The following is a 19,213-nucleotide window of genomic DNA, read 5'->3' on the forward strand; positions in this document are numbered from 1 at the left end:
GTGTTAAAAGACAATGAACCAGTGTATCAAAAGGCACGACGTTTAGCAATAAAAGAAAGAAAAAAAGTTAACATGCAGATTGAACAGTGGATCGAGCAAGGTGTTGTCAGACCTTCATCGTCGGATTATGCAAGTCCAATCGTATTAGTGGACAAGAAGGACGGTTCGCATCGATTGTGCGTTGACTACCGCCTCCTCAACAGGAAGATTGTTCGAGATCGGTACCTGTTACCCCTAATACATGAAAGCAATGAGAGTTTGACAGCACGGCTCCGAAAAGCTCAGCGAGACGATGTCGATCTTACAGAGAAGGTGAAACGAGCAGAAAAGAGCGATCTTGATGGCTATAGTATACACAGAGGTTTGCTCTATAAAGATATCGGTGACGAGTCATTGCTAATCATTCCAAAGGCAATGCAGCTACAAATAATTCGACGAGCACATGAACAAGGACATTTTGGAATAAACAAGACAGAAACTCTCGTGCGAAATGAATATTGGATACCTGATTTGAGACCTAAAACAGAGAAAGTCATCCGCAATCATGTATTTTGGCCGAACGACAGAAAGGGCAACGAGACGGATTCCTTAACTCGGTCGAAAAAGGAAAATTTTGATACATTTCATGTGAGTAGTATGTGGGCCACTATGGCGACCCCCACTCCCATCCCCACTCCTACCCCCACTCCTCGGCCTCCCCTGCCAGCTCGATTTTTTCGAGTGGTGGGGGGAGGTGATGGAGGTGGGGGTGGGTGTGGAGGTGGGGCGCGTGGAGCCGTCATAGTAACCCATATGTTTTGTCATTTTATTAATTTTCAAACCGAAAAATCAAAAACTCACCATTTCGATGCAACCGCTTTTTCTGCGCCTTGTTCATGATTTAGCCAGAGTCCGTTTTATTTTTACACGCACGTACACACACACACACACACACACACACACACACACACACACACACACACACACACACACGCGCGCGCGCGCGCTCACTCTTCGGTGTCGTCGTATCCCTCATCGCCAAACAAAACGTCATCGGGGTGCACGACATTCTGAATAATCTCGGTTGTTATATCGCGTTCTTCGACGGTGTCGGAGAGCAAAACACTAAGATGTTCACCATCTGTATGCGTGACCACCTGGGTTCTAAAAAAATGTCCCTCGCACATCGCGGAAAGAGCGCGCGTCACGTATTCATGCTCACAATAATTGAACAGACCTTCAATAGCGCACTCTATAAGAAGCGCCGGTATGACGGTCAAAAGCGTTACGGGTTCATACAAACTGTTCATATCGTAAAAGGCGCTCTCGGCGAAATCCACGAGATAGACCTCGACGCATCCGTAGCTGTCAATATTTATGACTTCGCCACGGTATACTGCAGGGCTCCAGGGCGTCGACACAACACAGTTCACACCCGCTTTGATTTCGCGAGCACTCAGATGCGTCCCAGCTTTGAGGTCCCCATAGTACTGCTGCATGAGGCGCGTGTAATGCTTCAGCGTTTTCTCCAAAGCTCGTGTGCGGATAAATACACTTCGGGTGTTATTTACTAACACGACACGGCAGCGGAAAAAATTCTCGATGAACAAAAAATCTGAATAACGCGGGTACATGGCACAGAGATTTGTAAATAATAATAATAATAGCGAAAAACTCGGGGAGGTGTAATTAGTACGAGCGTTCTTTTGAGACTGACTTGATGAGTGATTAAAAGATTGTCTCGAATAAGCCACGGGCAAAGCGAGGGGGAGGGGAATACGGAGGTCTTCCTTGATGATGAGCTCAGAGGTTAAGTGGATGGTGATAATTTCACACCTTTCTTCACATTGAGAGTGTATTGTATGTAGAAGATCTATCACGAGCGGTATGTAATATACTCTTTATAGTAGGCTCTCGCTCCTCGATGAGGAGCCCTGGACAAAAGAGCTTCATTACAAAAACAGCTGATCCAAGCCGCGAGCTTCGAGTAATATATACCCTGCAGTAGCAAACTCAATGTTTTGGTTATGCGCCGGCAATAAGGCGTCAGGAGAAGTATATCTCGCGAGTGTAACCCTAGCACCAGCACGGACCATAGGAAGAACGCACGTGGAAAGAGACAGTGAGAGAAAGAAAGAGAAAGGAGTATTGATAACCGTATAGATGTACTTCCTTCTTATTCTTGTTTTTCAAATATCTCGAGAACGGTGCAAGATACGTGAAAATTGAGAAAATTTAAGAGAATGGTATAAAAATTTTTCAAAACGCTCTCTTTAGGGCGTTCGACATTTTTGTCGAGGAGCTCTGATCAAAAGAGCTTCATTACAAAAGCAGCTGATCCAAGCCACGAGCTTCGAATAATATATACCACGCGGTAGCGAAAACTCAGTGTTTTGGTTATGCGCCGGCAATAAGGCGCCAGGAGAAGTATATCTCGCGAGATGCTGGCTCGTGTAACCCTAGCACCGGCACGGGGCATTGGAAGAAGAACTCACGTGGAAAGAGACAGTGAGAGAAAGAAAGAGAAAGGAGTATTGATAACCATATAGATGTGCTTCCTTCTTATTCCTGTTTTTCAAATATCTCGAGAACAGTGCAAGATACGCGAAAATTGAGAAAATTTTGTGGTGCTTTCTAAAGAGGAACCAAAGAGGCCCGGTGGTTCGAATAGCCTAACAACTTTTTCAAAATTCTCTCTTTTCGGGTGTTTTGAGATTGGCTCAATATATGTATAAAACAACAAAAATGTCGAACATCTTAAAGACTCTGCTGGAATAAATTGTCGGCTCAAATGATTTTTCAAAACGCTGCGTTTCAGAAGGCCCGTCTGTATTTTCCATACCCCGCACCGTTTTCGAGATATTTTTAAAAAAAAAAGAGAATTTTGAAAAACTGTTACGCCATTCGAACCACTGGACCTCTTTGGTTCCCCCTTTAGAAAACCCCCAAAATTTTCTCGGTTTTCGCGTATCTCGCACCGTTCTCGAGATATTTGAAAAAACAGGAATAAAAAGGAAGCACATCTATACGATTATCAATACTCCTTTCTCTTTCTTTCTCCCACCGTCTCTTTCCTGCGCTCAGCTCTTAATGCTCAAGTTACAGCCGCCAGCGTCTCGCGAGATATACGCCCCCAGCATGACGTTTTGTTGTTTGAGAGGAAAATAACCCTGTCTCTATCACGCCAACGATGCCGTCGTATCTCTTTTCCACTCTTACACGTTGGTGCATATGATAAAGACAGAGAGGTTGTGCTCTTATATACCGATGAGTGGGAGGGAGAAAGAAATACAGAAGAGTCATCGGTGCGATACATACAGAGTCTCTCTTTCCTATAGTAAATTCTGCATACGCATATACCTGTGAGAGGGAGCGAGCAAGAAATACAGCGGAGCCAGCGATGGTGATAAAGGCAGAGTTATAACAAAGGCTACACCCTTACATACCGATAAGCGGGAGGGAGAAAGAAATACAGAAGAACTATCGGTACGGTGCATGCAGCGCCTCTCTTTCATATAGTAGATTCTGCAGATTCTGCAAGCCCACCTCTATGTATTTTAGAAAAGAAAGTGTAAAAGAGGCAGCGTTTTTGCTCTGCAATTAATTCAATAGAGGACCGCTTTGCGCGATTAGCTGCTGATAATATAAGGCAGGCCTAGCTTACTGAAAAAGAGATCCGCGCAAAATGTAAACGCAACCTTAGTTTAATGAAAAAGAGATGTATTCGTTGTGTCTGCAGAAATGAATCCTCTCACGGAAAAGAAAACATTTTTGCTATTAAGTATGTACCCTTGAATAAGCATATAAGAGCACATACACACATAAGCAGAGAGATAGGTAAAAAATGAGCGAGCGGTAAAAACGGGCGGAGAGCCAGTCTTCGTTCAACCGTGTCGCGATAAATAATTTCACTGCTAAACCACGATGACAGATGCAGTCCTTATTCGTACATGCATTTTGAAGCTCTTGCGTTTGGCTATATGCTGTAGTAGTCAACTTAGGCGCCGTGTTGATGAAAGATGGCGTAACGATTTATATCATCTTCGGAAAAAGTGCTTAATTACGCGCTTAAAATATGTTATATGGTGGATGCCTCTACGCGGTATAATAACGGCTTACAACAGAGGTTTTTTTAAGGGGTATTGTGTACTAGAGTGCGTGTACAATGAGCTTGTGCGCCGAAATCACGAAAGTTTACCGGCCGTCAAAGACCTCGTTCAGGAGTACAGAAGTAAGTGCTTAAAGCACACTGTGTTGTGTATCACGGTGAAGCTCAATGAGTAATTTGAATCGCTAAAGATTATAGGTGTTTCTTCAACGCCTCACGTGACGAAGAAGAGGCTCTTATTCAAAGCGCCCTGATTGCGGAAGAAGAGGTTTTACGGGCACAACCGGAAGTAGTAGAACCGAGCACCAGTACATCGAGTAACATAGAAAAAGAAACAAGACGGCCTATCATTGACCTTGATTATTCGGAGATTTCTGATGAGAGCAATAGCTCTGTAATACGTATGCCTAGCGGACATATTGAGGAAAAGACGGCAATTGTGAATCGTATTATTGATTACTTATCGGACTTTTCAGCTGCGCTTCCTAGAACAGCCAACGACGATGTTGCTTGTAAGTACCGATAACACCAATATTTTAATCACTGCTTTAATAATAACTAATACATGATCAAAATAACAGCTGACTGTGGAGGTGAGGGTTTGCACACTCTTAACGCTGCTGATGACGAACAGGCCCAAACAACGCAGTTCGAAAACAATATAAGAGATGTGTATTTTGATCACCGTGAAAATCAGGCTTGGGTGTATCCTATAGAAGTTGATCTCACACAACAAACCGAAGAAGAAGAACGAGAAACCCGTTTGTGTGCTGAAGCGTTGCTTGAACAGCTTGCAGTTGATAATAATTTGCACAGTAATGCGTCCTCTTCTAACAATACTGGTAAATATTAATTTTTATGAACAGATTCAACAGAGAAATAAGGTTGCCTTTTTTACATAACAGGTTGTGACACAAGCGAGACTTTAATTTGATGCCTTCTGGATCTAATATTACTAATCATGCTATTGACCGTAGGTATTTGTAATATAATAACAAAGACTGACAAGAGAAACCGTTAAGAGTATTGGCCTGTTACAGTTTTTAATATATGTTCTTTTTTCAGAAATACAAACAGGCGGTGGTGCGCATCAAGACGATGCTTTTGGTGATGTACGCCCACCCGGTATACGTATTGAACTTCTGGCTGATTCAAGACGTTATTTTAAGCGATTCAAAGTACGAGGCAAGGAAATAATAGCACGGATTGTACCGCCACCACCAGGGTGTAACGTGTTACACTGGTTAGAAGGAGCGTTTCGCGATCTTTTAACGTTCATAACAGGCTCCTGCAACGGTGAAGATTTCGTGGGGATGTCGTTTTCATCAGATAGTTTACCGCAGGGATCTGCGTGGTTATCCTTCAGACCTGTGCGGGATTGTACGTTCGCTGATATATGGGACCTGATAACTAGTATAGCTCAAAGCGCGGCATCACTCGATATTATTGAAAAATTTGAAATTAAAACATGTATTGTCAAAGGTGTTGAAGGGTCGGGTAGAAAAGGGCTAACCCATGAGGATGTTGCTAAAAAATCCATTCTGACAATTAGAAATAATGATAACCTGTGTTTACCACGATCATTAGTAACGGCTCTTGCGTATGCTGAACGGGGTGAAATACGCACCGGTGCTTTACACACTAAATGGCAAAAAATAAGACAGCTTAATGGCTCTATGCAGCTGTTAGAGGCAACGGAACTGACTAACGCAGCAGGTATTACTATTCCGTTACGTGGCGCCGGCGTATATGAAATCACTCGTTATCAAAATTATCTGGCTCAAGACGGTGTTGCAATCATTGTTTACGAATTTTTGACCCTGGGTCGGCGCGCAGAACCTTTATTCGATGGTACACATCAGGTTTTAGAGTTGCGGGGTACCATTCGGCACACATTGAATATTTTGTATTATGAAAGATCGAATCATTTTCAACCGATCCTGAATCTTAGAGGGGCTGTGGGGTGCAGAGATTTCTGCTCGTCTTGTAACGCTCAGTGCAGACGTCTTGATCACCGATGTAAAAAAAAAAAATGCCCTCGTTGCTTCACTACGCCTCCGTGTGATACTGCTTCAAATAACATTATAGAATGCAATGATTGTGAACGAGAATTTTATGGTATAGCCTGCTTTAATAATCACGTTTCAGTTATCTTGCCCGGGAAAAAAAAAGCTAAAACCAGTGTTTGCGCTACGGTCAAGCGTTGTACCGTGTGCTTCAAAACTGTAAGACCGGCGGAAAAAAAGAAGCATTTATGTGGAACAGCTTTTTGCAAGACATGTAGAAGCGTGCAGGTAGACAATCATCTTTGTTTCATGAGACCTGTACACTTATTTGAAAAACAAGGAAAAGTACTTTTCATTTTTTACGATTTCGAAACACAGCAATGCACGCCTGTACGTGGTGCTGAATCTACACGTTTGCATGTTCCTAATTTATGTGTAGCACAGCGTGTCTGTGCATTTTGCAGTAGTAACAACAATATTTCGGAGCCCTGTGTATATTGCGGGCAACGCGAATTTATCTTTCGGTATAACCCTGTAGGCTCGTTAGTCAACCTAGCAATGCAAAAAGTCAAAGGTTTTTCGCGCACTATTTGTATAGCACACAACGCCGGTGGTTTTGACGCACAGTTTATTTTGCGATATCTAATTGAAGAAAAAAAAACACAACTGCCCTCTTTAATAATGAATGGCACCAAAATAATTTCTATGCGCCTTGAAAAACTTGTATTTCTCGACAGCTTAAACTACTTTCACATGCCGCTGAGTGCTTTACCGAAAGCTTTCGGCCTTACAGGACCAATAGCAAAAGGTATATTCCCTCATTTATTTAACAAACCCGAAAATCAGAATTATGTTGGTGAATTACCAACTATAGATTACTATTCGCCTGAAACGATGAGTAAGAACGACCGCGAAAAGCTTATGACGTGGTATCGGCAATCAAAAGAAAACGGCTATATTTTTGACTTTGCAAAGGAAATAGTTAACTATTGTCGGGACGATGTAACGATACTGAGACGCGCTTGTATGGTTTTTCGTGATATGTTTATGACGAGCGGCCGTGTGTGCCCTTTTGATGAAAGTACAACGATAGCATCAGCTTGTTTTCGTATTTATCGTAAAAACTTTTTGAAAGATAACACGATAGGTATTATACCAACAGGCGGTTATAGATGGGCTCATAATCAGTCAAAAAAAGCAATTGCATGGCTAGTTTGGATGGAGCATGTTCTCGGACACCCTATAGTACACGCGTGTAGAGGTCGTGAATTTAAACTACCTCAAAACTTATTAGTTGATGGGTACTACGAAACTAACGGTATATCACATGTGTTACAGTTTCATGGATGTTATTGGCACGGTTGTTTGCGCTGTTACCCCACAAACAGAGATCTGAAACAAAGCGATGGTTTGTCTATGCATGAACGCTTTGAGAAAACAGTCATCATACGTAATCGAATCCTTTCGGGTAATCATAACTTGAAAGAAATTTGGGAATGCGAGTATGATCAAATGATAAAAGAAAACACGCGAATGAGCTCTTTTTTATGTAACCACCCTTTGGTTAGAACAGACCCCCTAGACCCCCGCGATGCTTTTTTTGGTGGTCGTACAGAGAATATGGTAACACTATATGACGCAAACGATATGGAGCAAATACGTTATGTTGACGTCTGCTCCCTTTACCCGTATATTTGTAAATTTGGAAAGTACCCTGTAGGCCATCCAAAAGTATATGTCGGCGATGAGTGTAAGGTTCTGACGGGACCGCATAATACAGATCTCTCTAGAGTTGAGGGTATCGTGAAATGCACTGTACTACCACCGAGGAATCTTTATCACCCTGTTTTACCAGTACGCATGCATAACCGTCTACTATTCGCATTGTGTCGCACTTGCTGTGAAATTATGAACCAAAACGATTGTATGCATGATGATACAGATGATAGGGTGTTTGAAGGTACCTGGGTAGTTGATGAATTACAGAAAGCTATCTCCGTAGGCTACATCATAATGAGCGTGAGCGAGATATGGCAGTATGAGGTAACGCAATTGAACCGTGATACACAGGAAGGCGGCCATTTTACGGACTATATTAATACCTTTTTGAAAATCAAACAGGAGGCGAGCGGTTGGCCTGAAAACTGCTTAACGAGTGATGCTGCACGTAAAGCTTATATTGAAGAATTTGAAAAATCGGAAGGAATTAAAATGAATCATGATTCAATTGAAAAAAACCCTGGTTTAAGATCCGTTGCTAAGCTGTGTTTAAATTCATTTTGGGGTAAGTTCGGTCAGCGTGAAAATCTACCCCAAACGACCATTGTTTCAACGAGAAAAAAATTAATGGAAATGTTGACAAGCCCTGAAACCATAATTACAGGTATTCTGCCTGTAAATAATGATATATTATACGTTAATCACGTTAAAACTAATGATACGATCGAACCATCGGGTATAGCGAGCAGCGTGATAGCTGCTTATACTACCGCTCAAGCTCGCTTGAAGCTCTACAGCTATCTTGAGTTGCTTGATAAAAGAGCACTGTACTGTGATACTGATTCGGTTATATATGTGACGAAAAACTGTCCTGACGAATTCGAACCACCAACGGGTCAAATGTTAGGGGATTTGACCGATGAGTTGACTTGCTATGGCAAGGGGTGTTACATAAAGAGTTTCGTTTCTGGCGGTCCTAAATTTTATGCTTTCGTTGTTCACAATCCTAACGGGTCAGAAACAGAAGTTTGTAAGGTCAAAGGTATAACACTTAATTTTAGTAATAGCGCACTAATTAACTATAAATCAATACGTTCTTTTATTGTGGGGGAAAGAGAAGAGCCTGTTTTATTACAATATGATGCTATAAGACGCACAGCTTTTCACCACGTGATAACGCGCACGGAAACTAAAAAATGTAAACCAGCGAGCGTGAAACGCCGGCGTGATGGTGAATACGGGTCGCTTCCTTATGGCTATTGTTTGTAGGTAATTTTTATACGTAGGGGCCTATGAAATAATAAAACTGAATGAGAAAATAAAATAATTACTTTTCTGTTTTTGATTCATTCCTTTGTGAGGCGTCTGCATTACCATCTGATAAAAAAACCCCCCTCGCTTATTTATAAGTAAGCGTACAGCATTTTACTCATTCATAATGTTGGACACACGGTGGTCACACCCCTGGACATCTGTAATCTCTGGACCTACAGGCTGCGGTAAAACATATTTCGTTAAAAAATTTCTTAAATTTATTACGCGTATGAGTAGCGTGCCATTCGAAAGAATTATTTTCTATTATTCTGAGTGGCAGATGGCTTATACAGAATATGATACGATTGAATTTCGTGAGGGGTTACCGCAGTCTTCAGATTACGCTAATGATGTGCGTGCGAAGCTCATAATTATTGACGATTTAATGCGCGAGGCGTCGAATAACAGTGTAGTTGATCTATTCACAAAGGGGAGCCACCATAAAAATTTAAGTGTTGTTTTTTTAACACAAAACTTATTCCATCAGGGTCGCGGGCAGCGTGATATATCTCTTAACGCTAATTACATAGTTATATTTAAAAACCCTCGTGATCGTGCCCAAATACAACATTTGGCTCGTCAGGTTTGTCCTGAAAATCCTCGCTTTTTGCAAGAGGTATATTACGATGCTACAGCTAAGCCGCACGGTTATCTGTTGCTGGACTTGAAGCAATCAACACCTGAAAACTGCAGGTTCCGTACAAATATTTTTCCTGATGATCAATACCATTACGTTTACGTACCACGGAAAAAGATTAAAACCTGTAACACAACAGGCGAGCTACCAGTTATACGATTGTGATGGAGGGTCGCGGATCACCTTTTTGCAAAAAGTATTTTACTATTTTGCATGCTTTGCCGCATTTGAACACAGAGCAACGCCGGGCTCTTTTGCGTAAGGCCGACACACGTATAACACGTTGTATATGTGAGTGTGCTTTGAATATACTAAAAGGTAATGTACCGCTCAAAAACAGTCAGAGAAAAAAACTCAGAAGATACGCACCTTTAATACGTAAATTAGCTGTACGGAAAGGTTGTTGGAAAAGTAAAAAAAAAATTGTCGTTCAAAGCGGCGGCTTTTTACCCCTTTTATTAGCCCCGATATTGGGTAGTTTTTTGTCTAATATCATAGGTAACCGTTGATAATGGAACATGCTCGAAAAATGATTCTCGTTCCCGAAGAGAGCTTATCGCATTTAGCCCTACAAAAAGATAACAAGCATCGTTTCATTCCTAATAATAATGAAAATGATTCTAAGGAGTGTCATCATGGTTCGCTAATCGGCAAAACTATTGAAGCAACATTAGCTAGATTAGATGCTGAGATGAGTAAAATTTTACAAGACGAATCGTACGAAGACCCACGGGAGAAATGGCGTGCTTATCTGGCTGTGCTACAACGTTACCTGCATTTTGCAACTAGTGAGAGAGCTCTGCAGGGTATCACAGATTTAAAAGAGAAAGAAAAAACGGGTCAGAACGATAAGAAGAATGACAAGAACATGGAGAACATGGAGAAAAAAATGAACCGGGAAAGCTTGAACGACTCTCTTATAATCGAAAGTGTCCCACGAAAATTTCGTAACAAAGCAAAACTTTTATTACGTCGCTTGCACAATACACCTTTGTCCCTTTTTTCCTGGGATACTGAGGGTGTTGTTTCTATACGTGGTAAACCTCTGAAGGATTCAAACATAGTTGATCTGATCAACGACGCAATGCGAGCACGAAAAACCTCTAAACCTGTCGGCCGTAAAACATTTGCGCAGTTTTTAAGATCTGTAAAAACGCCGCGTGAGTTCATTGGTAATGAGGAGCTGTGGGCAGCGTCAACAGCTAATTCAACACTCAGAAGCCCTACATTACAAGCAGGACCGAGTCGCGATAGTAGTAGAGAAGATGTTGAAGAGGAAGAAGATCATTCTGAATTTTACAGCGGTAACGAGAGCAATAGGTCAGTTCAAAGTACGCAAAACGGTTCTGGTTATCAGTGTAAAAGAAAACGCATAAACTGGGTAAAAATTAAATTATAAGCTGAAAGATGCTGAAACGCGTTTACTATAACACTAGCCATGAAGCATCCTTTTCAGGTGCAAGAAGATTATTACAGGAAGGAAAGAAGAAAAAAATTCCTCGTGAAAAAGTGTTGCACTGGCTTGAAGCCCAGGATGCTTACACGAAGCATAAAGTGGTGAGGCATCGTTTCCCGCGTAGGTGTTATAATGTGCGAAACGTAGACGATGTGTGGGAGGTGGATCTCGTAGATCTTCGTTCAATTAAAAATTACAACGATGGCTATGTGTATCTTCTTGTGGTTATAGATGTTTTAAGTAAATACGTCTGGGTAGAACCGCTATTCGATAAGAAAACCGAATCTGTAGCAAAAGCTTTTGCCCGTGTACTTCACAAGCGTAATACATGCAGATCACCAATTTGTTTACAATCGGATAGAGGTAAAGAATTTATGGGTAATGCATTTCAAACTCTTTTGAAGCGTAAAAACATTCGGTTTCGTACGGTGAGGAACCCTGATATTAAAGCCTCGATCGTTGAGCGCTTCAACCGCACACTTAAAGAAAGAATGTGGCGCTATTTTACTTTTAGCAGGGAAAAACGATACATTGATGTTTTACAAAATATTATCCACGCGTATAATCATGCGTTACATAGTGGTATAAAAATGGCACCAGCTTCTGTAACGTTTCACACAGCTGCTAGAGCTCGTGCGAATCTCATGCATCGGTATAAAAAGCACTGCAGTCAAGGGGCTCCTAAATACAGCGTAGGTGATACTGTACGTATCAGTAGCGCGAAGGCAGCCTTTGCAAAAGGCTACAAGGGTAATTGGAGTGAAGAGCTGTTCAAAGTACACCGTGTATCAACAACGCGGCAGCCTTTCGTATATATTTTACACGATCTTCATGGTGAAGAGATTGATGGTATTTTTTATGAACCGGAATTATCAAGAGTTCGCGTAACTGCATCAATCAGGTCGAAAGTATAATAAAAGGTGGCATAATGAAGGATGAATTCCATATCGTTTTACCTAGCAATAGCAGTATGAAATACTACCCTGAAAATACAACAACACGCTACACTACAAATTTACCACAAAGCATGTCTTTGCACGGTAAATGGGCTGTGTCTTTAGCAGAAATACATATACCCATGACTATTTTACATATACCGAAAGATGGCGAAGAAAATTTTATCAATATCGTAACAAACGTTGTGACTCCTGGTACGAAAGCTGATGTTGATTTCATAGACGATTACGTATGCGTACCACCAGGTGTGTACCGTAGCATAGATGCGCTACTAGATACGATTAACGAAATGGCTTGTGTATCCGGTCATCTTCAATTTCGATATGAGCGCAATGGTTATATTACTGTAACACGCATCTGCCGTAATTGTACAAATATAGAGCATTCTTTCCGCTTCTCTCCTATATTAAACAAAATTTTAGGTTTTACGCATTCAATAGGTCTTGTGGTACAACATAAATCACCATACACAGCACCAAGGCTTGCAAGTTTGACTAACAGAATTCCTGATATGTTCTTTGTGTATACAGATATTTGTGAACCATATATTACAGGAGATGTACACACACCCTTATTACGTGTCGTTTCATCTGACGCCTCTAACAATTATAGCTACGGTTCTATGAAAATCCGTAGTTTCTCACCACCTCGTTACATACCCTTGTTACGTACGAATTTTCAAACAATAGATATTGATATAAGAGACGAGTTTGGGGAACCTATACCATTCGAGGGAGGAACGCTGACGGTGACGCTACAGTTCAAACGTGTAGGTTAACACCTAATAAAATGAATCATTACGATTTATATTTTGATACACAGACGGGTGCCGGTTCCAGAACAGGTTATGGCGGGATTAGCCATGTATACATTGGCTCCCCGAACCAACGGGGCCATGGGATCGGTAGTTTCTTAGGGGGTCTTTTTCGACGTATCATACCTCTCTTAAGACAAGGAGCACAAACGGTAGGTAAAGAAGCTTTAAGGTCCGGTATCAACGTCATAAACGATATAGAGACTGGCGTACGGCCGCGAGAGGCCTTCAAAACGAGGCTGCGTGAATCGGGTGAAAATTTAAAACATAAAGCTGAAGAAAAAATTAATAAACTGATGCGTGGCTCAGGTTATAAAGACTCGAAAATTCGTAAACTGATGCATTCCTTCAACGACAGTACACAGCGACGTATCGCTCGCAAAAAGAAGAAGAAGCGAAACACACGTTCTACCCAACGAAAGCGAAGCGGTTGTATAAAGAAAAAAAAAGCGGCTAGAAGGACAAGATCTTCTGGCAGTCTTAAAACAATAAGAAGAAAAAAGAGGAAGGTAAAAACTAAATCAAGAACAGTGTCTGATATTTTCTCTTAGATCTATTCATTGAAAAAATGGCTTTTTTACACACACATTCATGCGAGTGTATGAAATCAGAGCTTGAATTGTTTACGTTACCACCAACGCAAACAACTATAGAAGGAACACAGTGGGTGTACTATAAGCCTATATCATCTCTCACTGATGATGCACCTATTGAATTCGTAGTGCCAGGGCAGGGGGATGAGTACATTGATCTAGCGCATACTATGTTGAGCTTAAAGGTTAAAATTACTTCAACAAATGCGAAGCCCGAATTAATATCGGAAGTAGCCCCTGTTAATAATTTACTGCATTCGTTGTTTAATCAAGTCGATATTTTCTTGAACCAAAAACTCGTATCGCCTCCAAATAACGCGTACGCGTACAGAGCATACATTGAAACATTATTGAATTATGGTGTTGGTGCAAAATCGTCACACCTTACGACTGTTCTATGGTATAGTGATACAGCTGGTAAAATGGATACTTTAGGGTCTTCTAATACAGGTTTTGCTGCTCGTAGAGATATCCTAACAGGTAGTGGTGAGATTGACCTTCTTGGCCATCTGCACTGCGATATCTTCAATCAAGAAAGGTACTTGATAAACGGCGTCGAAATGCGCTTACGCCTTGTACGCACAAATGAGGCTTTTTGTCTTATGACAAACTCACCTGATTATAATATTCATGTTAGTGAGGCGTCTCTTCTTGTAAGAAGGGCAAAAATAGCTCCAGGTGTTCTTTTAGCTCACGCCCGGGCTCTGACCAAAACAACCGCAAAGTACCCGCTGACACGCGTAGAGGTTAAAGCTATATCAATGCATGCAGGGGTACATGGTGATACCTTAGACAACGTCATATTAGGGCAGTTACCTAAGCGAATCATTATAGGATTTGTCGATAATAAGGCTTTCAACGGTAATAGAGCGCTGAACCCCTTCAATTTCGATAATTATAAAATTAATTATCTTTCTCTGTATCTGGACGGTAATCAAATACCGTCAAAACCTCTACAGCCGCGCTTTGGTACCTCGGGGCTATACGTAGATGCTTATCATACTTTATTTTCAGGTACAGGTATTCATTTTTTAAATCAAGGGAACACGGTCTCGCGTAGTAATTACCCTCTAGGATATTGTCTCTTTGCTTTTGATCTTACACCCGATTTTTCGGCAAATAGTAACACCCACTGGAATCTGGTACGCCATGGTAGTGTCAGAATTGAGGTCCGTTTTGAGGAAGCGTTAAGTACAACTGTTAACTGCGTTGTGTATGCTGAGTATGATAATGTGTTGGAGATTGATGCGTCACGGCAAGTAATTGTGGACTTCAGCGGTTGAATAAAAAAGAGCTTCTCTAAACAGTGAAATGGTTAGTTGCTGCTGAAGAGAGCTACCATGAACATCATTGTAGATATACAGGGCTTAAAAGATAAAGAGCGCTCTTTCATACCAAAAGAAGTTGCAATAGCGTCTGTGCAGTGCTCGTACACGGGCCACTGGCTAATAAAACCTCCTCATAACTATAATGAACTACCGAATAATTTGAAAAGAGAAAATTCGTGGTTACAACGGTATTACCACGGGGTTAAGTGGTCTGAAGGCTCTACAAGCCTGCAAGACATAAACAATATTTTGAAAGAGGCTGTGCTGAGTGCTGATCGAGTCTTCACTAGAGGCTCAACCAAATCAAAATATCTAGAACAGCTCACAGGGTGCTTCATTATAAATCTGGAAAATGACTTTGAGGAGCCGTCATTTCACAATCTTTCTGAATCTATAACAACGTGTATTCATCATGGGATGCTACGTGAAAAAAAAAATACCGTGTACGCATGCTCTCTCGACAATGCTTTAAGAATTAAAGCATGGCTATCTCACAACGATCGTATTGGTTCTTTACGGAAATATAGAACTACCAAAGAACGATGCGGCCCATCGCGGTGATCTGTGAAGAGAAATAGCGGTCTTGATTAACGGTCGATTATTATGAACAGTCTTCAAATTCTACACGCTCTTCAAGGCATCAAGGATCATACAGTAGGCGTATACCCGGCTGACCGTATCCCTAAGGTGTGGGGTAAACCAACAGCCTTTGTGGCTAATACTGATGGACACAAACAACCAGGTACCCACTGGGTCGGTTTCTACGTCAATCGAGATGGAGTCGGTTGGTTCTTCGATAGCTACGGATTGCCCCCGATCATCCCGCAGCATCTCAGCAGCCTCCGAAGGAACTGTAGAATCTTCAGATGCAACACTTCTCAACTTCAGAGTGCGGATTCACAATGTTGCGGACAGTATTGCATTATGTTTCTTCATTATATGTGTTCTGGGTTCGGTATTGATAAGTTCAGAAGCATATTTTCAAGCGACTTGTCGCGCAATGACCGAATAGTGGATAATTATTACAAAGACTTTATTGGCCGCTGTGATAAAAGCGCGATGGTTGATTCTGTTTCTAATAAGATTAGAAGTTTTAATAACCGTGATCAGTTTGAAGAAAAAAAGGTATACTGCATTCAAAACTGTTGTTCACGCTCGCGCTTTTTGTGGGTGTCTCGTATTTCATAATTTTGCATGCTTCGCAAAAAATATGATCTATCTGTGGTGGGTTGGTGGAGGAATATTCGCTCTTAAGAGGGGGGCTGTCCGTATATAAATGATTCGCAGCAAGGAGCGCATCTATCTTGTACCGTAGTACGATACGAAGACACCGGACCAAAAAACCGGAAAAATAGTCTATTCAGATCGTATGCATAAAAAACGACGCGAGCTGAAATTACGTGTGAATCGCCTCATAAAAGATATCGCCCATATCAAAAATATCATACGGCACAGAGCGGAATTAAATTTTTTATCACGTGAACTAACAAGCTTAAAAATCAGCGATGGACTTTTCACGCATCAACAAAATCAGTCTCATTCGTGCCTCCTTGGACGTGAAAAAATTATCTGCACTGTCTACCGATCAAGACTACCGCCTTTCGGATATTCGACGAGTTAATACAGCGCATGGTGTAAATTATATGATCGATGTGAAAAACGAATTCACATGTTATTTACCAGCTCGTTTTACAAAAGCATTTGATGAAGACGAAGAGTTTTTCAAACAAATGGTGAAATGTGCGCGTGACGGTGCTTTGCTTATACGCTATCACGGTGGTCCATACCATAGTATCGAGTTCAAGCCGGCCCAGAATTGACTTTGACCGTTGTTATTACGAGAAATATCATGGATCTGAACGAGAAGATAAATGAAAAGAAGAAGAAGAGATTACGGTCATTAGGTTTGAAACCGAGGCTGTCATTATTATCAGCATTATACCCCTTAAATACGGAGGCGTCGAAATGTGTATGGGTTGGCTTGGACGCTCATAACAATAGTGATCCGAAAATAGTAATACATATTACTTGTGACAACAGTGGCTGGATTGTGCTGGGTCCTGCTGCGTGGGTTGATTTTGAAGAGCACTTTATGATTATTTCTCGGTTTTTTAGAAAAAATAGAAAAACAGTATTACCGGCCTACAGTAGCTGCGTTCTATCGTCGCTACATAACGGAAAAAAAGAAGAATGGTCTGAGGACGAAGAGGACCATGCAGGTTTTCAATTAGAAAAAAGATCATCTACACCGTCACAGCACACCGTCATGAAAGGTGTTCGTTATTTATTGAAGTTTGAGGAACATGCTAACCAACCCGTAATTATTATTCAAAACGAAACAAATCATGACGTAGAAACTGTATGGCGTAACAACCTGTTTCAAGTCCAGCTTACGGAGGTCGAGTTCTCTAGTTTACGAGCAGTAAGTCATAGTATTAACACGCACAGATCATGGCTTATGGGCATCGGAAATGATGTTAAAACATGTCGGGACACATTGATTAAAACTATTGCGATGGAAATCCCAAAAATCTCTAAGCAGCGTTTACGACGGAAAATTAAGAGAAGGCGTTTAACAATACGGGAAAAAATCAGCCAGAAATTAGCAATGTCAGATGCTAATTGCGGTCTGTCTGCTACATCTAAAGCGTCTTTAATTGACGATCTCATGACCAACCATTTTAATCATATTGTTACCAATATTCTTAATACATATTCATAATCATACTTATAATTTATAAACATTTCATGTATCTTCAAATTGTATGTAAAAGCAATAAAATGATAAAAAAATCATGCGGGCTGCTATGACGGCTCCACACACCCCACCTCCACACCCACCCCCACCTCCATCACCTCCCCCCACCACTCGAAAAAATCGAGCTGGCAGGGGAGGCCGAGGAGTGGGGGTAGGAGTGGGGATGGGAGTGGGGGTCGCCATAGTGGCCCACATACTACTCATGTGGATCACTTAGACCCTCTACTGTCAACAAAAAAATCCTATGCACATATTTTTGTTGTAGTTGATGCATTTACATAATTTTTATGGCTATGTACGACGAAATCAACAACGTCGGCAGAAGTAATTGATAGGTTGCGAAAACAATCGTTCATTTTCGTTAATCCAAAAAGATTAATCTCGGACAGAGGTACTGCATTTACTTCAAAGGAGTTTGAAAATTATTACCGAGAAGAAAATATTGAACATACGCTAATTACGATGGGAACACCACGATCAAATGGTCAGGTAAAAAGAATTAATCGTACAATGATTTCACTATTAACAGGAGCCTCTCTTGGGCCGCTTGCCGAGACGGTCGTGTTCCGAAGTGAGTGCGAGTTTGTATGTGTAAACAGTGACTATTATCACATCTAGTATTGTTTACCGTGAAATACAGTGTTCTAGCGCCTCTCGGGTCTCATCATATGGGAGACCAAAACGAGGACCCTCCGGATGAAAACTCCGATATGGAAATGGAGTTGACAAACAACGCGCTTTTTAGCACGAACGCAGGATCCAGCATTGAGCGCCCTGTTGGGGAGGCCTAATTCCTCGCATTGTCATCGCCCGCAATTCAACTCCAAAAAGTCAGCCTATCGAACTGCCATCATGACAAATAGTTCATAAAAAAAAACGTGCAAGAATACGTGAAAGTGATTCTGATAGTGATGGAAAAAGTCTAGCAGACACTTCTGATAGGAACAGATTTGCTGTGCTCAGCGACACGCCAGATCTAACAATCCACAATCGTATTGTTAACAAACAGGTTGGCCAGACAAAGGAAAATATCAGTGAACCTAAGCCGCCTCCTATATTCATACCCGGTGTAAAATCTATCACTGAACTTTCAGCATTACTCCAAGCCGATGTAGAAAACGGAGACTACACGCACAAAACTATAGACAACAATTGCCAGATAAAAATAATGACCAAAAATGTGGAGATATTCAGAAAAATTACACGCAAACTGAATATAGTAGGGGCTTCATATCAAGAGACTCGGTAGAGTCTCGGGACAAGTACATTGACAGCCCTGTCATCTGCTGGCCCGAGCTCGCCGAGACTATCTTTTCTCTGAATAAAATGATCCATAAAAAAAACTTTAAAAAAATACAGAACAATTCGAAAAAAATTTCACAAATCTTGAAAAAACATTATGTTTAAAAAAAAACTATTCTGTATCTATTGTTTAAGTGTCAAAAGTATCGAATAACAAGTAAAAAATAAAAAACCGAAAAATCGCCCTTAAAATCATTTTAGAAACCGATGCCTCATTCTTCTTATCAAGAGACTCGGTAGAG

The 19,213-nt window shown here is 41.2% G+C and overlaps 2 protein-coding genes across 7 annotated transcripts in view; both read left to right on the forward strand.

The window, feature by feature from the left end:
- LOC122406617 (solute carrier family 23 member 2) overlaps window positions 1-19,213 on the forward strand; it is a 1,354,473-nt gene that overhangs the window by 236,440 nt on the left and 1,098,820 nt on the right. The window lies entirely within an intron of this gene.
- On the forward strand, window positions 4,835-9,093 carry LOC122406615 (uncharacterized). 2 transcript variants are annotated; one of them, XM_043412167.1, is made up of 3 exons: window positions 4,835-4,929; window positions 4,993-5,060; window positions 5,153-9,093. In XM_043412167.1, the coding sequence occupies exons 2-3, from the start codon at window positions 5,021-5,023 to the stop codon at window positions 9,079-9,081; spliced, it is 3,969 nt and encodes a 1,322-aa protein (XP_043268102.1). In that variant the 5' UTR covers window positions 4,835-4,929; window positions 4,993-5,020; the 3' UTR covers window positions 9,082-9,093. The 2 variants fall into 2 exon arrangements, with proteins under 2 accessions (XP_043268102.1, XP_043268101.1); XM_043412166.1 differs by having other exon boundaries at window positions 4,917-5,060.

The sequence above is a fragment of the Venturia canescens genome, chromosome 2 (assembly GCF_019457755.1).
Source record: "Venturia canescens isolate UGA chromosome 2, ASM1945775v1, whole genome shotgun sequence".
Taxonomy (NCBI): domain Eukaryota; kingdom Metazoa; phylum Arthropoda; class Insecta; order Hymenoptera; family Ichneumonidae; genus Venturia; species Venturia canescens.

Excerpts from the sequence above, each read along its gene's own strand:
- LOC122406615 (XM_043412167.1), top strand. The coding sequence starts at position 5,021 with ATGCCTTCTGGATCTAATATTACTAATCATGCTATTGACC. Across the intron at positions 5,061-5,152 it reads TACTAATCATGCTATTGACC|AAATACAAACAGGCGGTGGT; the intron begins GTAGGTATTTGT and ends TTCTTTTTTCAG.